Source organism: Pneumocystis jirovecii (genome assembly GCF_001477535.1).
Source record: "Pneumocystis jirovecii RU7 chromosome Unknown supercont1.6, whole genome shotgun sequence".
NCBI lineage: Eukaryota > Fungi > Ascomycota > Pneumocystomycetes > Pneumocystales > Pneumocystaceae > Pneumocystis > Pneumocystis jirovecii.
This window is the reverse complement of record NW_017264780.1, coordinates 237,844-254,654: the sequence shown is the minus strand read 5'-3', so window position 1 is coordinate 254,654 and position 16,811 is coordinate 237,844. Positions and strand designations below refer to the sequence as shown.

Genomic DNA, 16,811 nt, shown 5'->3' with positions numbered 1-16,811 from the left:
AATTTTATTTTTTCTTATGTTTGAATTTCCAAGTATTTAGAATTAAAAGAATAAGTTTAAATGAAATATAAGTAAAAGAAGCCAAAATGAGTAAAAATGTCAAAAATTGAACAAATAAAATATGATCTGAATTGACAACAGGTATATGAATAATCATAAAAGAATCATTGTGATTTAAATTATGTAAAAAATGAAATGTATTATTTTGTGGAAAGTGTTGATGAAATAATTCCCAACTAGATGTAAAAGGTGTTTGTATAGTATTTACGTCTTAATATAAAAATAAGTTTTTTTTTCATTAAAAAGATAAAAATTAAATTATACCTTGTATTGATTCGCAAGAAAAAAAAGAGATAGGAAAAGGTAAATCAGATGTGTAAAACATGTCTTTTTTAGGTGGAAAATAACGAAGATGAATAGGTAAATCGACAAAAAATGATGTATTTAAGTGATTTGAAACGGTTTCAATCAAAACTACACTTCCCCATTTTTGAAGTTTCCATACAGGTGCCTCTAAATTCGTCTCTCCCCATATAAAATGAACTTTCTTGAGATTACCTATATTAAACTGTACTAAATCTTGCAATTGGTATTTATCAACAAACACTGATTTGGGAAGATAATAAAGGATATAAAGAGAGCAATAATCTTTCAATGATTTATTGATAACTATTTTTGATCGAATTTTTGTATGAAATCCTACTGGAGAAAGAATTTCAGAATAAACAGTGGAATTTTCAAGAAAATTATTAGAAAAAAAAGTCATATATGGCTCTATTGTTTTATTAGTTAAAAAAATTATATTAAATATATACCAAATGCACTAGAATTATAAAGAGAGTTTTTCCTCCAAAGATATCTAGTTTTTTCATGTATATTAGAAACAGGCTGAAGAAATCCAACATCAACATGAATTGATTTATTTTGTAAAGAATTTGAATACATGTCCAGCTGGAAACTTTTGAAAGACAATCTCCATATATATTTTATAGTTAATGTTTTAGATGATGGATCTATAAATAGTTCTATTTGAATTATATTTTCCTTATCTTTTACTTGACTACATAAGTATGCATTTAATATACAACTTAAATCTAATAAAAAAGTACTAGAAGAGAAAGTATGATTGTAATATAATTTTCCTATTTTTGTATCAATAAAAGAATCCTAAAGATAAAAATAAATAGTAAAATATATAATAAATTTCTTACATATGTTGGAATTTCATTTTTCCATATATTTTTAAAAAAAAACAAATTATCAAAAGAACTAAATAAAATAAGAATATTTAATAACTCTCAATATAGGGAAAAACTTATTTAAATTATTTAATGGATGTATTGTTATATGAAGTCCATTTGATGGAATTGTAGCAAACGGAGGAAGAAGACAATTATTTTTTGCACACCAATGAATAGTAATATTTTCAAAAGATGCAAATTTTTCTGTATACTAAAAATGTGTAAGAATTTTTCTAAATACTTAAATTTAATTAAACAAACATTAAAAGAAAGGTGCAAAACTGCTTTCAATTCTTTTAATATTGTTCCATGATTTACTAAGTTTTCTTTTCTTACATAAAAATAGGATTCATTTAATATTTTATATTTATCTTCTAAAATATAAGTAATTCTTGAATGATTCATTTGAATATCGTTTTTTTTCTAATATTAGATATTAACAAAATTAAAAGTACCATATGGCACATGTTAGTAAAATGTATAAGTATTATTGTTTTAAAGTAAAAATACTTTTAAAAAGCTTTTGATGCAATTTTTAATAAAAAAATATTATTTTTGTAAATTATATTTTATACTTAATTATCAAAATATATAGTAACAAATAATAAACTAAAAATAACCTTATATAAATTTTTAGTATTCTAAAGTTTATAATTTTTATTTTTATTATATTTTTTAAATTTATTATTTTTACTAAATTTATAATATTTTGTTTTATAAAAGAATTTTCAAATATTTTAAGTTTTTTAGTGTTCTTAATAACCATAAAATATTATAATAACATAAATATAAACTTTTAAATTATTAACTCTTTAATTCTTTAAAACATCTTTTAACTATTTCTATAAAATATTTAAACCCTAAAAAAATTAGAAGTTCTATTCTATTAATATAAAGTATAAATAAATATTAAAATTAGAAACATTTCAATTATAAATATTTTAATTGAAAATCTCATTAAGATAACTAATTTTACATTTAGTTTAGATTTTTCAATAATATAAAAAACAATATATCAAAAAATATTTTAAATACAGAAAAGAAACAAAAAAATAAGTATTCTAATAATTTAAAACATTTTTCAAGAGCTTTCTCTTAATATCAAAATATTTTAAGAGTAATTTACATTGTCAATAAATAAACAAAAATTTAAGTTATCAAAAATAAAAAAAAAATCATTATTAATATTACAAATAAAAAATAATCATATTTCTAATCTCAAAATATCAGGTATTTTTTGTTGATTTTTTGTAATTTTGAAGATCGCTTTTTTAAACGTTAAATGACGGCAGACTTTAGTTACTTTTCGAGACGATAACCAATGTTTTAAATATGAGATTTGATATTGTTTTAAGAGCTTAAAAACTCAATAATTACTAAATAATTACTTAGAAAGCATTTTTCATTAAAAGACGTGTTTTTTTTTCTGAAAAAAAGACCAAAAAAGACAAAATATTTAAATTTTTAGAGATCTTTTCATAAAACTTTAAAAATTAATATTAGAGGTGTCTTAGATTGTCTATTTTTCCTCTGAATATGTCAAAACGTTCCTATAAGAACTCTCATAGAAAGATTCATAGGAAAAAAGAGTTTTATAATCAAAGTTTTCAAGATTTTATTGTACAAAATCTTCAATATCTTTCTGCTTATCAACAAGGTTTTTTTTCATCTTTTTTTTAAAGTATTCGCTAATTTAATAAGAAATAGCATTAACAATAATACTAGTATTTCTTTTTATCCATGTATTTATTCCATCTCAGAATATTACACAAAAACTTTTTTATTTATCTTATTGCAATGTCACACATTGTACTAAAGGTAAAGACGATTGGTACTTTGTTGCATTCTGGATAATCCTATTTTCCTTTATTCGTGAAAGTGCCATTCGCTATATTTTTATCCCTTTTGCCCGAAATAATGGGGTTATGATCAAAAACCTTAATAAATTCTCGGAACAAGCTTGGTGTTTTCTATATTATCTTATTTTTTGGAGCTTCGAAACAGTAAACAAATCTTTGGTAATATATATCTCATTAAAATATTTAGTATATTGTGTATAATAGCCCATATTGGTTCAACTATAAACAATTATGGATTGGATATCCACATATTGAGCTTAAAAAATACTTTAAATGGTATTACCTTGTTCAGTTCTCATTTTGGATTCATCAGATTTTTGTTTTAAATATTGAAACACGACGAAAAGATTATTACGGAATGCTTTTTCATCATATTATTACATGTATCCTTATATTCATGAGTTATGTCTATCATTTTACCCAAGTTGGTAATGTAGTCATGTGTATTATGGACATGTCGGATATTTTTTTATCAGTTGTGTTCTGCTTTAACACTTTTTTAAATACTAATTTTATAGTTAGCGAAAATGCTAAAATATTTAAAAATGCAAAAAACTTGTAATTTTTCATTTTTTATATTTCTTATTTCATGGATTATCACAAGACACTTTTTCTTTCTATTTATATTATATTCGACATATAAGGATGCTGGTGTTATCATTTCACACAAATGGGATCCTATAAACAATATATTTTTCACCAAAAAAATTCACATGTCGTTTTTAGCATTACTTTCTGCATTACAATTTATTTTATGCTTTTGGTTATGTCTTATTATTAAAGTTACATGGAAAGTTATTACAGGACACGACGCAGAAGATAATCGTTCAGAATCAGAAAATGATTCAGCATACGATGATGCATCAGTGCCGCAAACACATTTAAATAATACAGAACTTCAAATTTCAAAAAGTAAGAGATCTAAAATTACAAATATTTTGGAATGAACTATTCTTAGGAACTATGTCAAAGATAAATTCACATAAATTCATTAAGATTAATAGTTGTTAAATACTGGATATAAACTGGTTTACGAGCTTTAATCACTGTTAGTCTTATAAAAAACTATAAATATTAAAAAAACCATTTAAATCAAGTAAAATATCTTGTAAATATTAAAAACGCACTCCTTATGAAATTATACATAAAAGTATCTTAATAACGAAAACTATTCCTTCTGTTATTTCTAATTCTTAAATAGTCCCAATTACTTAACTATATATAAAAAAATCTTACAAACCATATTAATATTAATCATTTGTTATAAGCTGCAAATAATTACTAGGAACAATTCCTATGGTTCCATCTTCTTTTCGAGCTTGCCACCCTAAAAATGATCTGTAAAATACTTTAGTAAACAAAAGTACATACACTTCCCACTAATATCGCCTATTTCTAGAATCTCATCTTTGACAAATGATACTTCTCGAGGATCATCTGGACTTGCATTATCTAAAAATATCACTGAAATATCAATTTTTTTTAAAATAAACGCACATGAATATACAGCTTTTGCTCTATGCGGGTATTCATTAGACGCCATTATACTATTTTCTGTATTATTCAAAGAATTTAATGGCTGAAGATTATGAGAAAAACACGTTGATACTTGATTATCATTGGAACGAGACCCATTGAAATTTTCATTATTTGTTATAATATCTTTAGTCAAAGCTGGTCTAGAAATGAACTGATTTTGAGTATTTTTACAGGATTCAGATAATATATATGAGTTTGTCCATGAGTGAAAAATTGAATCATTTGTAGTTCCGAAATACAACACCCATATAGCCTTATAATTGAAAAGTTATAACAAAGATATGTTAAATATTTTACAACTTACATTAATAATAAAAAGAAAAATATATCCAGAAACAACAATAGGTTGAGATGGTTCAAAACCATATAACAAAGAATTACATATCATCAACTCACAAGAAATCACAACAGCTATATGCCCAACTAACTATTTTACTCAGACAGCATACTTCATATCAAAAAAGCATACAGCAATTCGATATGTATCTCCTGAATTCGATAGAATTATTGCAATAACACAAAAAATAACAAAAAATTGATATACAATAATCCACCATGAATAGTAAGGAAAATATACAGCTCTAAGACTTGCTATAACTGAAGAAATAACCACAGTACCCCATCCTATCTAAAATAATATTAGATAACAAAACCTATAAAAAGACATACAAGAGCGAGAATAACAGTACTTAGTATAAATAGATCGTCCGTCAAATAACTAATATCAAGTTGTGCTTTTATCTGACTGAATTTTTTCATACGCATTTTCTAATTGATTTTAAAAAACTTAAAAAGCATATATTAAAATATAATAATAATAGAAGAAAATATCCTATAGAAACAATAAATATAACAATTGAATATATAAAAACCAACTTCTTAAATCCTTATTTTTCTAAAAATCCTAAATTTAAACAAAAACAAAAATTTCCAATTCTAAGCAAATTATTTTAAATTTTCATAAAAAAAATACTAACACGTACCAAAACAAAAATCTATGCAATTAAAACAAATTTTTACAAAATAAAATAATATCAATTACTTTCTATTTTTCTTTTTATATATTATTCAGTAACAAAGAATAGAAAATTTTATTTCACACTAACAAATCTAAAATGGAAAAAAAATAAATATAAAAAATATGCAAAAACAAGGTGACTAACCAACATAATTAGTTTAGTTATAACAAAATAACTAATATTGATACGTAAAGTAAACAAAATAAATAATTATAAGTGGTGTATATATTAAAAAAATAGCCTAAGAAAAAAAATGAATTAAAAAAGAACAATGCGGGATTCATCTTTAAGAAATTGTCTGCGATAATTAATAATTGATTGAGCAACTTTTGTAATATCTTGAAAATGAGATGTACGCAAAGCCTGAATGATTGCACGTAAACCCGCACGATAATTTTGCTGTTCTTCTTCTGTTTCACCAACAAGTAGTGAACTCATCTCTATAAGTAGTTGATCATCTAAAAAGCAATAAATATATATATAAATAAAGATTATAATATTATAAATCATAAATTACAATTAACAATAAATAGTCGTACCTGTTTGTCCAATATCTTTAAAATGTAAAAATTTACACGAATCATCATTGCATACTCCTCCTGCTGTTTCAAAAAAACACAATTTTTTATTAGGATCAGAACGTGTACTATATGTTCGCGAACGAAATCCTCCTTTTACCCATGACAAAAAGTAAGGATGAAATCGAAATGCATGAAAAATTCGAAGTGGACTAGAATATTGCTTATACGAAACGAAACTATTCTAGGTCCAAGATTAAAACCTTTTCTATATTTTAAAACAATATCTACCTCATCAATAACTGTATCTTTTAATTCTTGTGGATTGACAACTACATTCTTTTGAGGATTAACAGATAAATTCATTGAAAGGTCACCTTCATTACAATTAAAAGTTTCAAATGATTCATGTGTATTAGTCAGCGTATTAAAGCTGCCATTAGATTTTTTAGTTTCAATAACAACGTCATTATTTTCCAAATTTTTACTAATCTCATCATGTTTAACAGAAAGAAATACAGTTTTCTCTGATGACTCAAACCCCTTTTTAACAACACCAATTTTATCTTCGCTATTAAAAAGACTAGAAGTTTCAATCTTTTCATAATTATCTTGATTAGATAATAAAGCATTAGTTGATGAAACGGAAATTTCATCTAAACAAAGTAAATATCTAATTAAAATAAAAATTTCAAATACTTTTGGAATTCATAATAGTAGTCAAATTTTTAGGTATAGAACAAAAATCTGTTAAATCTTTCATTAATTCATCTCCCATACCCTGCTTAAATTTATCAACAGAATCAAGAGCTACCCTAGCATCCTTCAATTGCACTTCAATATCAGATTTCTCTTGAAGTAGCTTTTGAAATGATAATTCAGCTTCGCTAAGTTCATTTTTTAGTTTCTGAACCAATAATTCTTTTTGAAAAAGCTGTACATTAACTTTTTCTAAATCTTCTTGAAGAGTTTGTTCTTTTTCATAAAATGTAGCCTTATTTTGTCCATTGTCGAAATCTTTAAATATATCTTTTTCTTGATTATTATCATGCTTGGGCAAATTTCCGTTATCAATACTTGCTGTATTCGAGATTGAGATATAACTAGTATCTTCTGTTGGGTTTGTTTTCTTTTTTTTTGAACTTTCTAATCTAGCAATTATTTCCATCATATGTTTGATTTCTTCTTCTTTTTGTTTCAATTTTTTAATAGCATCCTTTTGTATATCCTCCACTTTAAAAAACTTTTTTGATTTATTAGTAGTATCATCTTTATTAATATTATCAATATTTTCATCATTTTCATCATCCGAAAATTCAATTACAACTGAAGCAGCAGATTCTGAACCAAACTTTTTCCGTGATACGAAAGTACGTTCATCACCTGAATCCACTGTTGAAATGTATTTTCTTTTATGAGAAACAGAAACTTTTTTTTGTATATTTCCTGACATCTGCATTTTTTTATCTATAGAATCCCGAATACTTTGCAAAAAAGAATCAGAATCTAGATGTTGATTTTTTTTAGAAGAATTATCATTCAGATTAGATGCATTTAAAGATTTAATATTATGATCAACAATGCAATTATCTTGATTTTTTGAAGCAATCTTTGTACACTCTTTATCATTGTCCTTTAAATCAGTATTTATATTACTTTTTTCCTTGAAATTATCTTCCTTTTGAGAAGTTTCTACGCCTGGTAAAGATAAACCAGCTTCTACAAATATTTTATGAAGAAATTCCTTATTTATTCCTAAATGAACCAAATATTCAAAAGAAATCCCTTGAGAAGATAAAAATTGAACAGCAAGCTTTCCTTCAAGTTTAATATTTGAACCTAAAAATATAAGATTATCAGCTTTTCTCAAAAAATAATAATACTATTTTGTGAAATAATAGATTGATATAAATTTGAATAAAATGTCGTATTATTTTTCACTCGAGAATACCTTTTTTTATCCATAAAATACACAAAACATTAAATAATACTTACTTCTTGTAAGGCATTTTATTTATGTAACCCATTTTTTTCAAAGATGCTTTCATAGAATCAATAAATTATTATAAGTAAAAATTCCTTACGTCTTCCAACATTATTAGCATATGTAGAGTTCTTTTCAGGAACTGAACTATCACTAATCTCCCCTTCTTCTTTTTCATCCATACTCTGGTCATTTTTCTGTTCATTTCCATTTATTTGTTTTGGCACATTAGATTCTTTAGAAATACATGTAGAAGATTGCAAAGGAAATTTTCTTTGACTTAACAGAGCTGCAAGACGAAGCTCATTCAATTCCATAGGCAAATATATCTCTTTAATACTATTAACTCAAGTGCTTTTTTTCTACATATATAATAACCTTAATCAGATCCTTTATATGGCAAAATCACTTCAAATTCAAGATATTAATTAGATAAATATAAAAAAATCTTCTGAGATAACTATCATATCTTTTCCTAAATTATTCAACAAGATATAGACTTTATTTAACTTCTTCATTTATAGCGTGTCTAAAATTCAAGTTCGTTCCTGAAAATTGTGTATTTTTAAACCGAAACGATACTTAATTTTAAGAATTAAATGTTAAAAAAATATTGAAATAAATAAAAAAGATAATGCAATAAATACGTTATCAAAGAGTTTTTAATATTTTTTGGTTTAAAAAGGCGTTTTTTTAATATTTTTTGGTTTTTTTTTTGTTCTTTTTAAAAGTTAAATGAAAGAAATAAGAGATCAACTTCAATTCAATGGAAAACTTTCAAAATCTAGTATATATTCGAATATCAAGACAATTAATCCAGAGATTCATCGATCTATGGATTCATACCTTGAAGATGCAGCAGCACAAGCCGAATTTTCAAACAAAAAATGGGTTTGGGTGAAAGATGTGGAAAAAGCGTTTATTAAAGGATGGGTGGTCAAAGAAGAAGGGGATTGCCTTCATGTTAGGTGCTTGGACGATTCAGTACCTTACATTTTTTACTATTTTGTCAAATTAAGTTATTTAGGATCGTATAGTCAAAATCAATGATGTAGATAGAGTAAATCCTCCAAAATTTGATAAAGTTGATGATATGGCGGAATTAACCTACCTTAATGAAGCATCAGTTGTTAATAATTTGAATCTAAGATATTCTAGCCGACTAATATATGTGAGTTTATATTAAAAATGAATCATATATATATTCATAGAGATAGACGTATTCAGGACTATTTTTAGTGGCAGTAAATCCTTATAAGCCACTTCCTATTTACACAGATGATTATATTAATATGTATCGAAATAGTAAACGATGTGATTCTAAACCTCATATATATGCTATTACTGATCTTGCATTCCATAATATGCTTGAAATGCGTGAAAACCAATCTATACTCATAACGTTGATTCCTTCTTGTGTATTTAAAAATTGCTTATTCTGTGATTAGTGGCGAATCTGGAGCAGGGAAAACCGAAAATACGAAAAAAGTTATTCAGTATTTAACAGCAGTAGCAACTTCACAATCAAACAAACATAATTTAAAAAATCTAGAACGGAAAATTCTCCAAGCAAATTATATTTTGGAAGCATTTGGAAATGCTCAAACTATTCGAAATAACAATTCATCACGTTTTGTATGTTGTTTTATTAAGTTATAAAATAATGAATCGTTTCAGGGAAAATTTATAAGAATAGAATTTAATAGCAAAGGACAAATATCAGGTGCCAATATAGACTGGTATCTTTTAGAAAAGTCTAGGGTAACTCAACAAAATGCCTCTGAAAGAAATTATCATATATTCTATCAACTTCTTGCAGGCGCATCTAAAGAATTAAAAAGTTATGAGAATGATAAATTTTATTAAATTTCTAATCTTTTCCAATAGAAAAACTATTTCTCGAAAACTCGATCAATAATTTCGTTTTTCTTAAAAATGGTGCTAAATCTATAGATGGTGTAGATGACGCTTTTAATTTTTCTCTTTTGAAGGCAAGTTTTTTTTAATTTAAAATTAAAGTTAGATCTAACGTTTAAAGGAATCCTTTTTTATTATGGAATTTTCAGAAGATGAACAATATAATATTCTTAAATTAATAGCATCTATTCTCCATTTAGGAAATCTTAAAGTTGTTTCAGATAGATCCGAACAAGCTAAACTTTTGAATCTTGATCAGGTAGAACGTTTATGCTACTTACTTGGCATACCTGTTTCAGAATTTACAAAAGCCTTATTATGTCCAAAAGTAAAAGCAGGGAGAGAATGGGTTGCAAATGCAAGATCATCTCAACAAGTTATATATTCTTTAGAAGCTTTGGCTAAGTCTCTTTACGAAAGAGCATTTGGGAATCTTGTTGAAAAAATTAACAGTACAATGGATAAAAATTCAACAAAAATGCATTTTATAGGCGTACTTGATATCGCTGGATTTGAAATCTTTCAAGTAATAACTATTAAATTTATCGTAAAATAAATTAAAGAATATATTATAGGTAAATAGTTTCGAGCAACTTTGTATAAATTACACAAATGAAAAGTTGCAGCAATTTTTTAACCATCATATGTTTATTTTAGAACAAGAAGAGTATGCAAGGGAAAATATTGACTGGAAGTTTATAGATTTTGGCCACGATTTACAACCAACTATAGATTTAATCGAAAAGACAAACGTGAGTTTAATTTTTGTACTTGCTTTTATTAATTTCATAGCCTATTGGGGTATTGTCTTGTTTAGATGAAGAATGCGTTATTCCAAAAGGTACTGATAAAACTTTTACAGAAAAGTTAGATTATATATGGAGAGATAAATCACCTAAATATAAACCGTCGAAATTTTCAGGAGAAGCTTTTATTTTAAAACATTATGCTGCAGATGTTGAGTATTCTACTACTGGTTGGCTTGATAAAAACAAAGATCCTTTAAATGAAAATATTGCACGAATTTTAGCATATTCTAACGACAAATATATTGCAAATTTATTTTTGGATTTTTCTGAAGATATAGATCTATCACCTAGAAAAACTATAGTTAAAAAAGGTTTATTTCGTACAGTTGCACAAAGACACAAAGAACAACTAGCATCTTTGATAAAACAACTTGAATCTACTCAAGCCCATTTTGTTCGTTGCATTTTACCAAATCAATTTAAAAAACCTTTTATTTTTAACTGTCCTCTTGTATTAGATCAGCTTCGATGTAATGGGGTTCTTGAAGGTATTAGAATTGCAAGAACAGGATTTCCAAATCGACTTTTGTTTTCTGAGTTCCGACAACGCTATGGAGTTCTTACTCCTTGTCTTTCAAATGATTATATGGATGGAAGGAAAACAGTCAAACTTATGCTTGAAAAATTAGATATAGATATATCTAATTACAAAATTGGTCTTTCAAAAGTATTTTTTAAAGCAGGAATTGTAAGAATATATAATTGTTATTCTTATTACTTATTTTATAGCTCGCAGAACTTGAAGATCGCAGAGATTTCTGCTTGCAAAATATTTTTACCCAACTTCAAGCAATTTCCAAAGGATACATTCAAAGAAAAATAATTTCTAAGAAATTTTTTAGATATAATGCAACATGTATTATTCAAAAGAATTTAATGATATACTTAGATTTATGTCAATCACCATGGTGGAAGCTTTTTTTTAAAATGAAACCTCTCTTAAATGCTACATTTATAGATGATCAACTGCGTAAAAAGAATGAAGAAATCGAAAACCTTTCAAAAATAATTAAAAATGAGGTATTTAAAGAAAGATCTTAATTGATATTTAAAACAATAGGCTTTAACGAAAAAAAAACTTTTGTTAGAAAAACAAACAGCAGAAGAACAAAAACTAAAACTTGAAGAGACTCTTCAAAATGAGCGTGCTCTTGCTCTTGACAAAGAAGAAATACTAAAACGAACTCAAGAAAGAGAAGCTAAACTATCTGAACAGCTAAGAGATGCAATCGAAGATCTCGATCGCCTTGAAGCTCAATGTGATGACTTGTTAGCAGTTAAAAAGAAAGTTGATATTCAAGCTGAAAAATGGAGAATTGAACTGCAAAACGGTAGTATTTTAATTTCAAAATTAGAAGAAGAAAAACGTGATTTAATAAATCATATACGAGACTTAGAAGCTAAAAATAATATTCTTTCCGAAAAATGTTTATCTGCTAATGATGCTGAAAAATAGTTTGTTTTCATATTTTATTTAATTAATACTAAATGTTTAAAGTGAATCTCGTATCAAATGCTTAGAAACTTCTTTATCAAAAAAAGAATTAAAAATTGCTCAATTTAATAAAAAAATTGAAGATGAAACTTTAAAAATAGAGATATCTTTTAGAGAAAAAGTATACTATTTTAATTATTATTCTTGTTAATTTTGTTAGCTTAAAAATTATGAATTTCTTCAAGAACAAGAAAAAAAGTACAAAAAAGAAAATGAAAAATTATCCATTCAACTTAATGAAATGTCAACTAATACTATTAGTCTTGAAACATTTATACAGAAAAAGGTTTTTTTTTTATGTAATAATTTCAATTATTTAAAATATATTAGGAATCTGAAGTAATTCATTTACGTAATGATATTTCAGAATTAATTTCTGAAAAGGATCAATTAAAGCAAGAATTAATAGCATCATCTGTTAAAAATGATACATTTAAATCCGAAATAATAAATCTTACTAAAGAAATACAAGAATTAAAAATAGCAAAACAAAAAGCTGAAAATGATGCTATTGAAACACAAAATGTATTGCATAAAAAAATGTCTCAAGATGCAAAAGCTAATGATATTAAAAATATGCTTGAACGACAACTTTTAGAGCTAAAAGAGGAGTTAGAGTCCGTACATGAAGAACTTAAGCTTGAAAGACAAAGTAATATCGATTATATAGAAAAAAGTAGTAGCGAAACTGCAAAATTAAAACTTGACAATCAAAATCTTTTTAAATATAAAGAAAAAACAGAAGAAGAATTTCAAAAATTAAAACAAGATTTCCAAAAGATTTCAGAAGAATATTCAGAATCTGAAAAAACTAAAAAATCTATTATGAATGAAGTAACTCTTCTTAGAAGGAGAGCACTTAATGCTGAATTAGCACAAGATGAAATTGAAAAAAATAGAATTAGTCTAAATCAACAGCTTGCAGATATTACTTCAAAAGCTAACATAGCTATAAGCAATCTTGAAGATTCAAATAATGCAAAAACAAAACTCATATCAGATATTTCTCTTTTAAAATTAAAAATTGAAGACCTTGAATCTGAAAAAACTAATCTTCAAAGATCTTTAAAGCATTCTGAACAAGAGGTCCAAAATCTTACTTCTCGTGTTGACATTGAACAAAAAAATAGACTTCAGGTAGAGAAAAATTTAACAACATCTAATTCAGAACTTTTGAAACTTCAAACTCATATAGTAGATATAGTAAATGAAAAACTTCAAGATATTAAAAAGGAAAAAAGTTCTATTGAATCAGAAATTAAATTATGGAAATCTAAGTATGAAGATAATATTGCTTTTACAGAGGAGTTGCAAAAACAAAAACAGAGAATTACTATGGAAGCAGAAGACCTTGTAAGCTTTTTTTTGTTTATTTTCGCATAGCTAATTCTTTTAAAAGGAACATGAATTAGAACGAGAACATCAAATATCCAAATCTGCAGAAAAAATGGTAGCCAATTTAAAAGTAAGAATATTATTTAAATATATTAAATTATTAAGTAACTTTTTTAGCTTCAATTAAATGAAACTAAAACTTCTCTTCAAACAGAAAAACAACAATCTATAATTAACCATAATAATTCTATTAAATTTCAAAAAAGATTTCAAGATGCACATAAAGAAATTTTGGAATGTAGAAAACAGCTTTTATCTTTTCAAGAAGCGTTGAGGTCTAATAAAGTAATATCTCCTGATCATAAATCCGATATTGATACTCAAAAATTAACTAAATTAGCCAAACAGCTGGACAAAGTACAAAGCGCACTAATAATATCAGAAGAAAGTAAAACTTTAATTGAAAAGCAATTTAATGAAGCAAGAAAACAATGGAATAATGAACTTTCTGCTCAAGAGGCAAAATATATGGAGTCTCACCAAAATTTATTAGATGAACTATCGCAACCTATTATAATACCCTCACATCAGTCAACACTTTCATCATCAATTTTTCAGAAAGAAACTAAGAATATTTTTACTTCATCTAAAATTGAAAATACTAAAACAGATAGATTAATTAAAGAATATGAAGCACATGCTCATACAATTGATGGAAAAGAAAACGAAGAACCTTTTTATTTAGATAGAAGAACAATACAGGCCTTAGAAAGTGAAATCGAGTCTCTTGAAACACGCTTAGATATGTCTGAAAAACAAAAAAAACAGTTAGAAACAAAATTAGAATTTTACCACTCAACTCAATTAAATGGTAGTTTAGACATGAAGAGACTTAAAAGAGAAAATGATAGATTACATGAATTATTAAATGATAATGCTGATCAACTAATTACTTTAGAAAAAATACAAAAAAATGGTATAATGACAATCAAAGATTTTCAATCAAAATCTTTAGAAGAGCTTGAAGAAAGTTTTAATTCTATTGCTGAGTCTAGAAAATCTTTATTGTTAGAGCAAAAAGAAACTTTAGTAGAACTAGAATCTGCTCGTAAAGAAGTAGAGCAACTAAGGAAATCTCAATCAAATTTACAACATGAATATTATCTTCTTCAAGAAAAACTTAAAGAATATGAGTTTTCAGATGAAAATGAGGAGCGTCTTGAACTTATTCGTGAATTAGCAGAGATACAAATGCGCTTTGAAATAGAAAATCAGCGTTCTACGGAACTTTCTGAAAGTCTAACATTATATAAAAATAGAGCTGAAGAATACTTTAATAAATTAGAAACAGCTGAAATAAATGTAATCAAAGCATCTAGGTCGGAAACATTTGCACGTAGTCAACTAAAAGATGCAGAAGAAACTATCTCTAAAATGCTAGAAGAAAGAAAAGAAATGGAAGAGCATTTCCACTCATTACAAAAACAGATTCGAGAACTTGAAGCTAAAGTATGTTACTCTAGAGTAACTAAATCTAATTTTGTTAGATTGAAGATAGTTCCGTTGAAATATTAGAAACAAATATGTCTCGACAAAGGGTAGAACAAGAACTTGAAATTTATAAAGGAAGAAGACAAAAAGAACTTGAAGATAGAGAATATTTTTTAGAACAGACCCGTAAAAAATATCAACGAGAGCTTTCTGGTATTTCTAATGAGCTTCAAATTGAAAGGGAAAACTCTATACAAGTTCTCAGTGAAAATAAGTATTTTTTATTTCAATTATATATTTATAATTAACTATAAAAGACAACTCCGTGAAACTCTTGAAAAATTACAATTAAATTGGGATACAGAAGTATTAAATAATTCTTCTTGGGAAAGAGAAAAAACTAGACTCGAAAGTTCTGTTCAGGATTTGACAAAGGCATATCAAGAAGCTATAGATGCACAACAGGAGACTCAAGAACAAGTCATTTCTCTTTTTTCACAAATAAGAAGTATGAGAATTTCTATGGATGAATTAGAAGTTGAAAAAAGTCAACTTCAAAAAGATAAAAAGGCATTAGAATTAAAAATAAATGAAATTTCATCACAATTGAATGTTGCAGAAAGAAGCCAGGGAATATCAGATAGAACCAATTCTATAAAAGATGTTAACTTGTTAAAAGCAGCAATTGCTGAAAAAGAAAATATAGTAAATTTAGCATTAGAAAAAATGAAAAGGGCTGAAAATTTAGCTCATGAAGTTCAAAAGGAAATAGCTATCGAAAGAGAAACTAATATGAAACTATATGAGGAAAAAGTATTTTCTTAGGTTAAACTATAACAGGTTTATTAATGCATATATTTAGGCTCTATTGGAGAAAGAGAAAATGTCACTACAGATAAAACTTGTAAATATGGAAACCAAGTTATATTCTTCAAATGACGAAAATGAAGATTTTCTTTTAAAAAAAATAAAAGAAGTTAGATAGCTATTAATGTTTACAAATAGACTAATTTCAATAGCTAGAGGATGAATTATCTAAAAGGGACTTGATGTTAAATAAAGAAAATAAAACAATGCGTTTCAATGATCGCTCAATTAAAGATTTACAATATGAATTATCTCAACGCGATAGAACCAAAGAGAGACTTGAAAATGAATTAATTAAAAGTAATGAAAAAATTCAAAAACTAAAAAAAATAGTAGACGAATTACAATCATCAGAATCCACAAGCCAGCTAGCCGCACGTCGTGCAGAACGAGAAGCTAGAGATGAAAGAGAAAAGTCATTAAGGTACTATTTGATTTTTTTAAAAAAAATAACTTAAATATGCAAAGATTAGAAAAAGAACTTGAAAAGGCAAAATCAAGGATTGAAACTGCATCAATAATAAATAAAAATAACACCATAAAGTCATTAAATAGCTTAAGTTCTAAATCTAGTCCATCTCGTTCTGATACAAATAATACTCGTTCAACTGAAAGTATTCTATAAAAAACAACTTGTTTTGTTAAAAAATGGATATAAAGGAATCATATTACTCAGTGTTTATTTCCACTAACTATACCATACTAATTACTATATCAATACTTGCTCATACCCTTTT

At 25.8% G+C, this 16,811-nt stretch overlaps 5 protein-coding genes across 5 annotated transcripts; 2 read left to right on the top strand and 3 right to left on the bottom strand.

Moving 5' to 3' along the window:
* Positions 1-4: 4 nt before the first annotated feature.
* On the bottom strand, positions 5-1,646 carry T551_01544 (uncharacterized protein; the record flags this gene model as incomplete). Its single annotated transcript, XM_018373807.1, has 6 exons — positions 5-270; positions 325-774; positions 816-1,167; positions 1,212-1,269; positions 1,316-1,452; positions 1,503-1,646. 6 exons carry the CDS (start codon positions 1,644-1,646, stop codon positions 5-7), a joined length of 1,407 nt encoding a protein of 468 aa, XP_018229982.1.
* A 1,131-nt stretch (positions 1,647-2,777) lies between these two features.
* Positions 2,778-4,111, top strand: T551_01543 (uncharacterized protein; the record flags this gene model as incomplete). The annotated part of the gene is made up of 5 exons (XM_018373806.1): positions 2,778-2,898; positions 2,943-3,244; positions 3,288-3,575; positions 3,619-4,012; positions 4,059-4,111. The coding sequence occupies 5 exons, from the start codon at positions 2,778-2,780 to the stop codon at positions 4,109-4,111; spliced, it is 1,158 nt and encodes a 385-aa protein (XP_018229981.1).
* A 239-nt stretch (positions 4,112-4,350) lies between these two features.
* On the bottom strand, positions 4,351-5,404 carry T551_01542 (uncharacterized protein; the record flags this gene model as incomplete). Its single annotated transcript, XM_018373805.1, has 5 exons — positions 4,351-4,427; positions 4,472-4,892; positions 4,944-5,066; positions 5,109-5,267; positions 5,309-5,404. 5 exons carry the CDS (start codon positions 5,402-5,404, stop codon positions 4,351-4,353), a joined length of 876 nt encoding a protein of 291 aa, XP_018229980.1.
* Positions 5,405-5,916: 512 nt separating this feature from the next.
* Positions 5,917-8,477, bottom strand: T551_01541 (uncharacterized protein; the record flags this gene model as incomplete). Its single annotated transcript, XM_018373804.1, has 7 exons — positions 5,917-6,116; positions 6,198-6,420; positions 6,468-6,832; positions 6,876-8,015; positions 8,060-8,127; positions 8,172-8,217; positions 8,261-8,477. The coding sequence occupies 7 exons, from the start codon at positions 8,475-8,477 to the stop codon at positions 5,917-5,919; spliced, it is 2,259 nt and encodes a 752-aa protein (XP_018229979.1).
* Positions 8,478-8,895: 418 nt separating this feature from the next.
* T551_01540 (uncharacterized protein) lies at positions 8,896-16,699 on the top strand (the record flags this gene model as incomplete). Its single annotated transcript, XM_018373803.1, has 21 exons — positions 8,896-9,144; positions 9,188-9,331; positions 9,378-9,562; positions 9,609-9,795; positions 9,838-10,000; positions 10,048-10,155; positions 10,227-10,603; positions 10,653-10,829; positions 10,870-11,574; positions 11,616-11,906; positions 11,947-12,341; positions 12,385-12,502; positions 12,542-12,667; positions 12,712-13,734; positions 13,781-13,846; positions 13,894-15,225; positions 15,264-15,481; positions 15,525-16,020; positions 16,070-16,183; positions 16,227-16,498; positions 16,543-16,699. 21 exons carry the CDS (start codon positions 8,896-8,898, stop codon positions 16,697-16,699), a joined length of 6,903 nt encoding a protein of 2,300 aa, XP_018229978.1.
* Between the last annotated feature and the right edge of the window lie 112 nt (positions 16,700-16,811).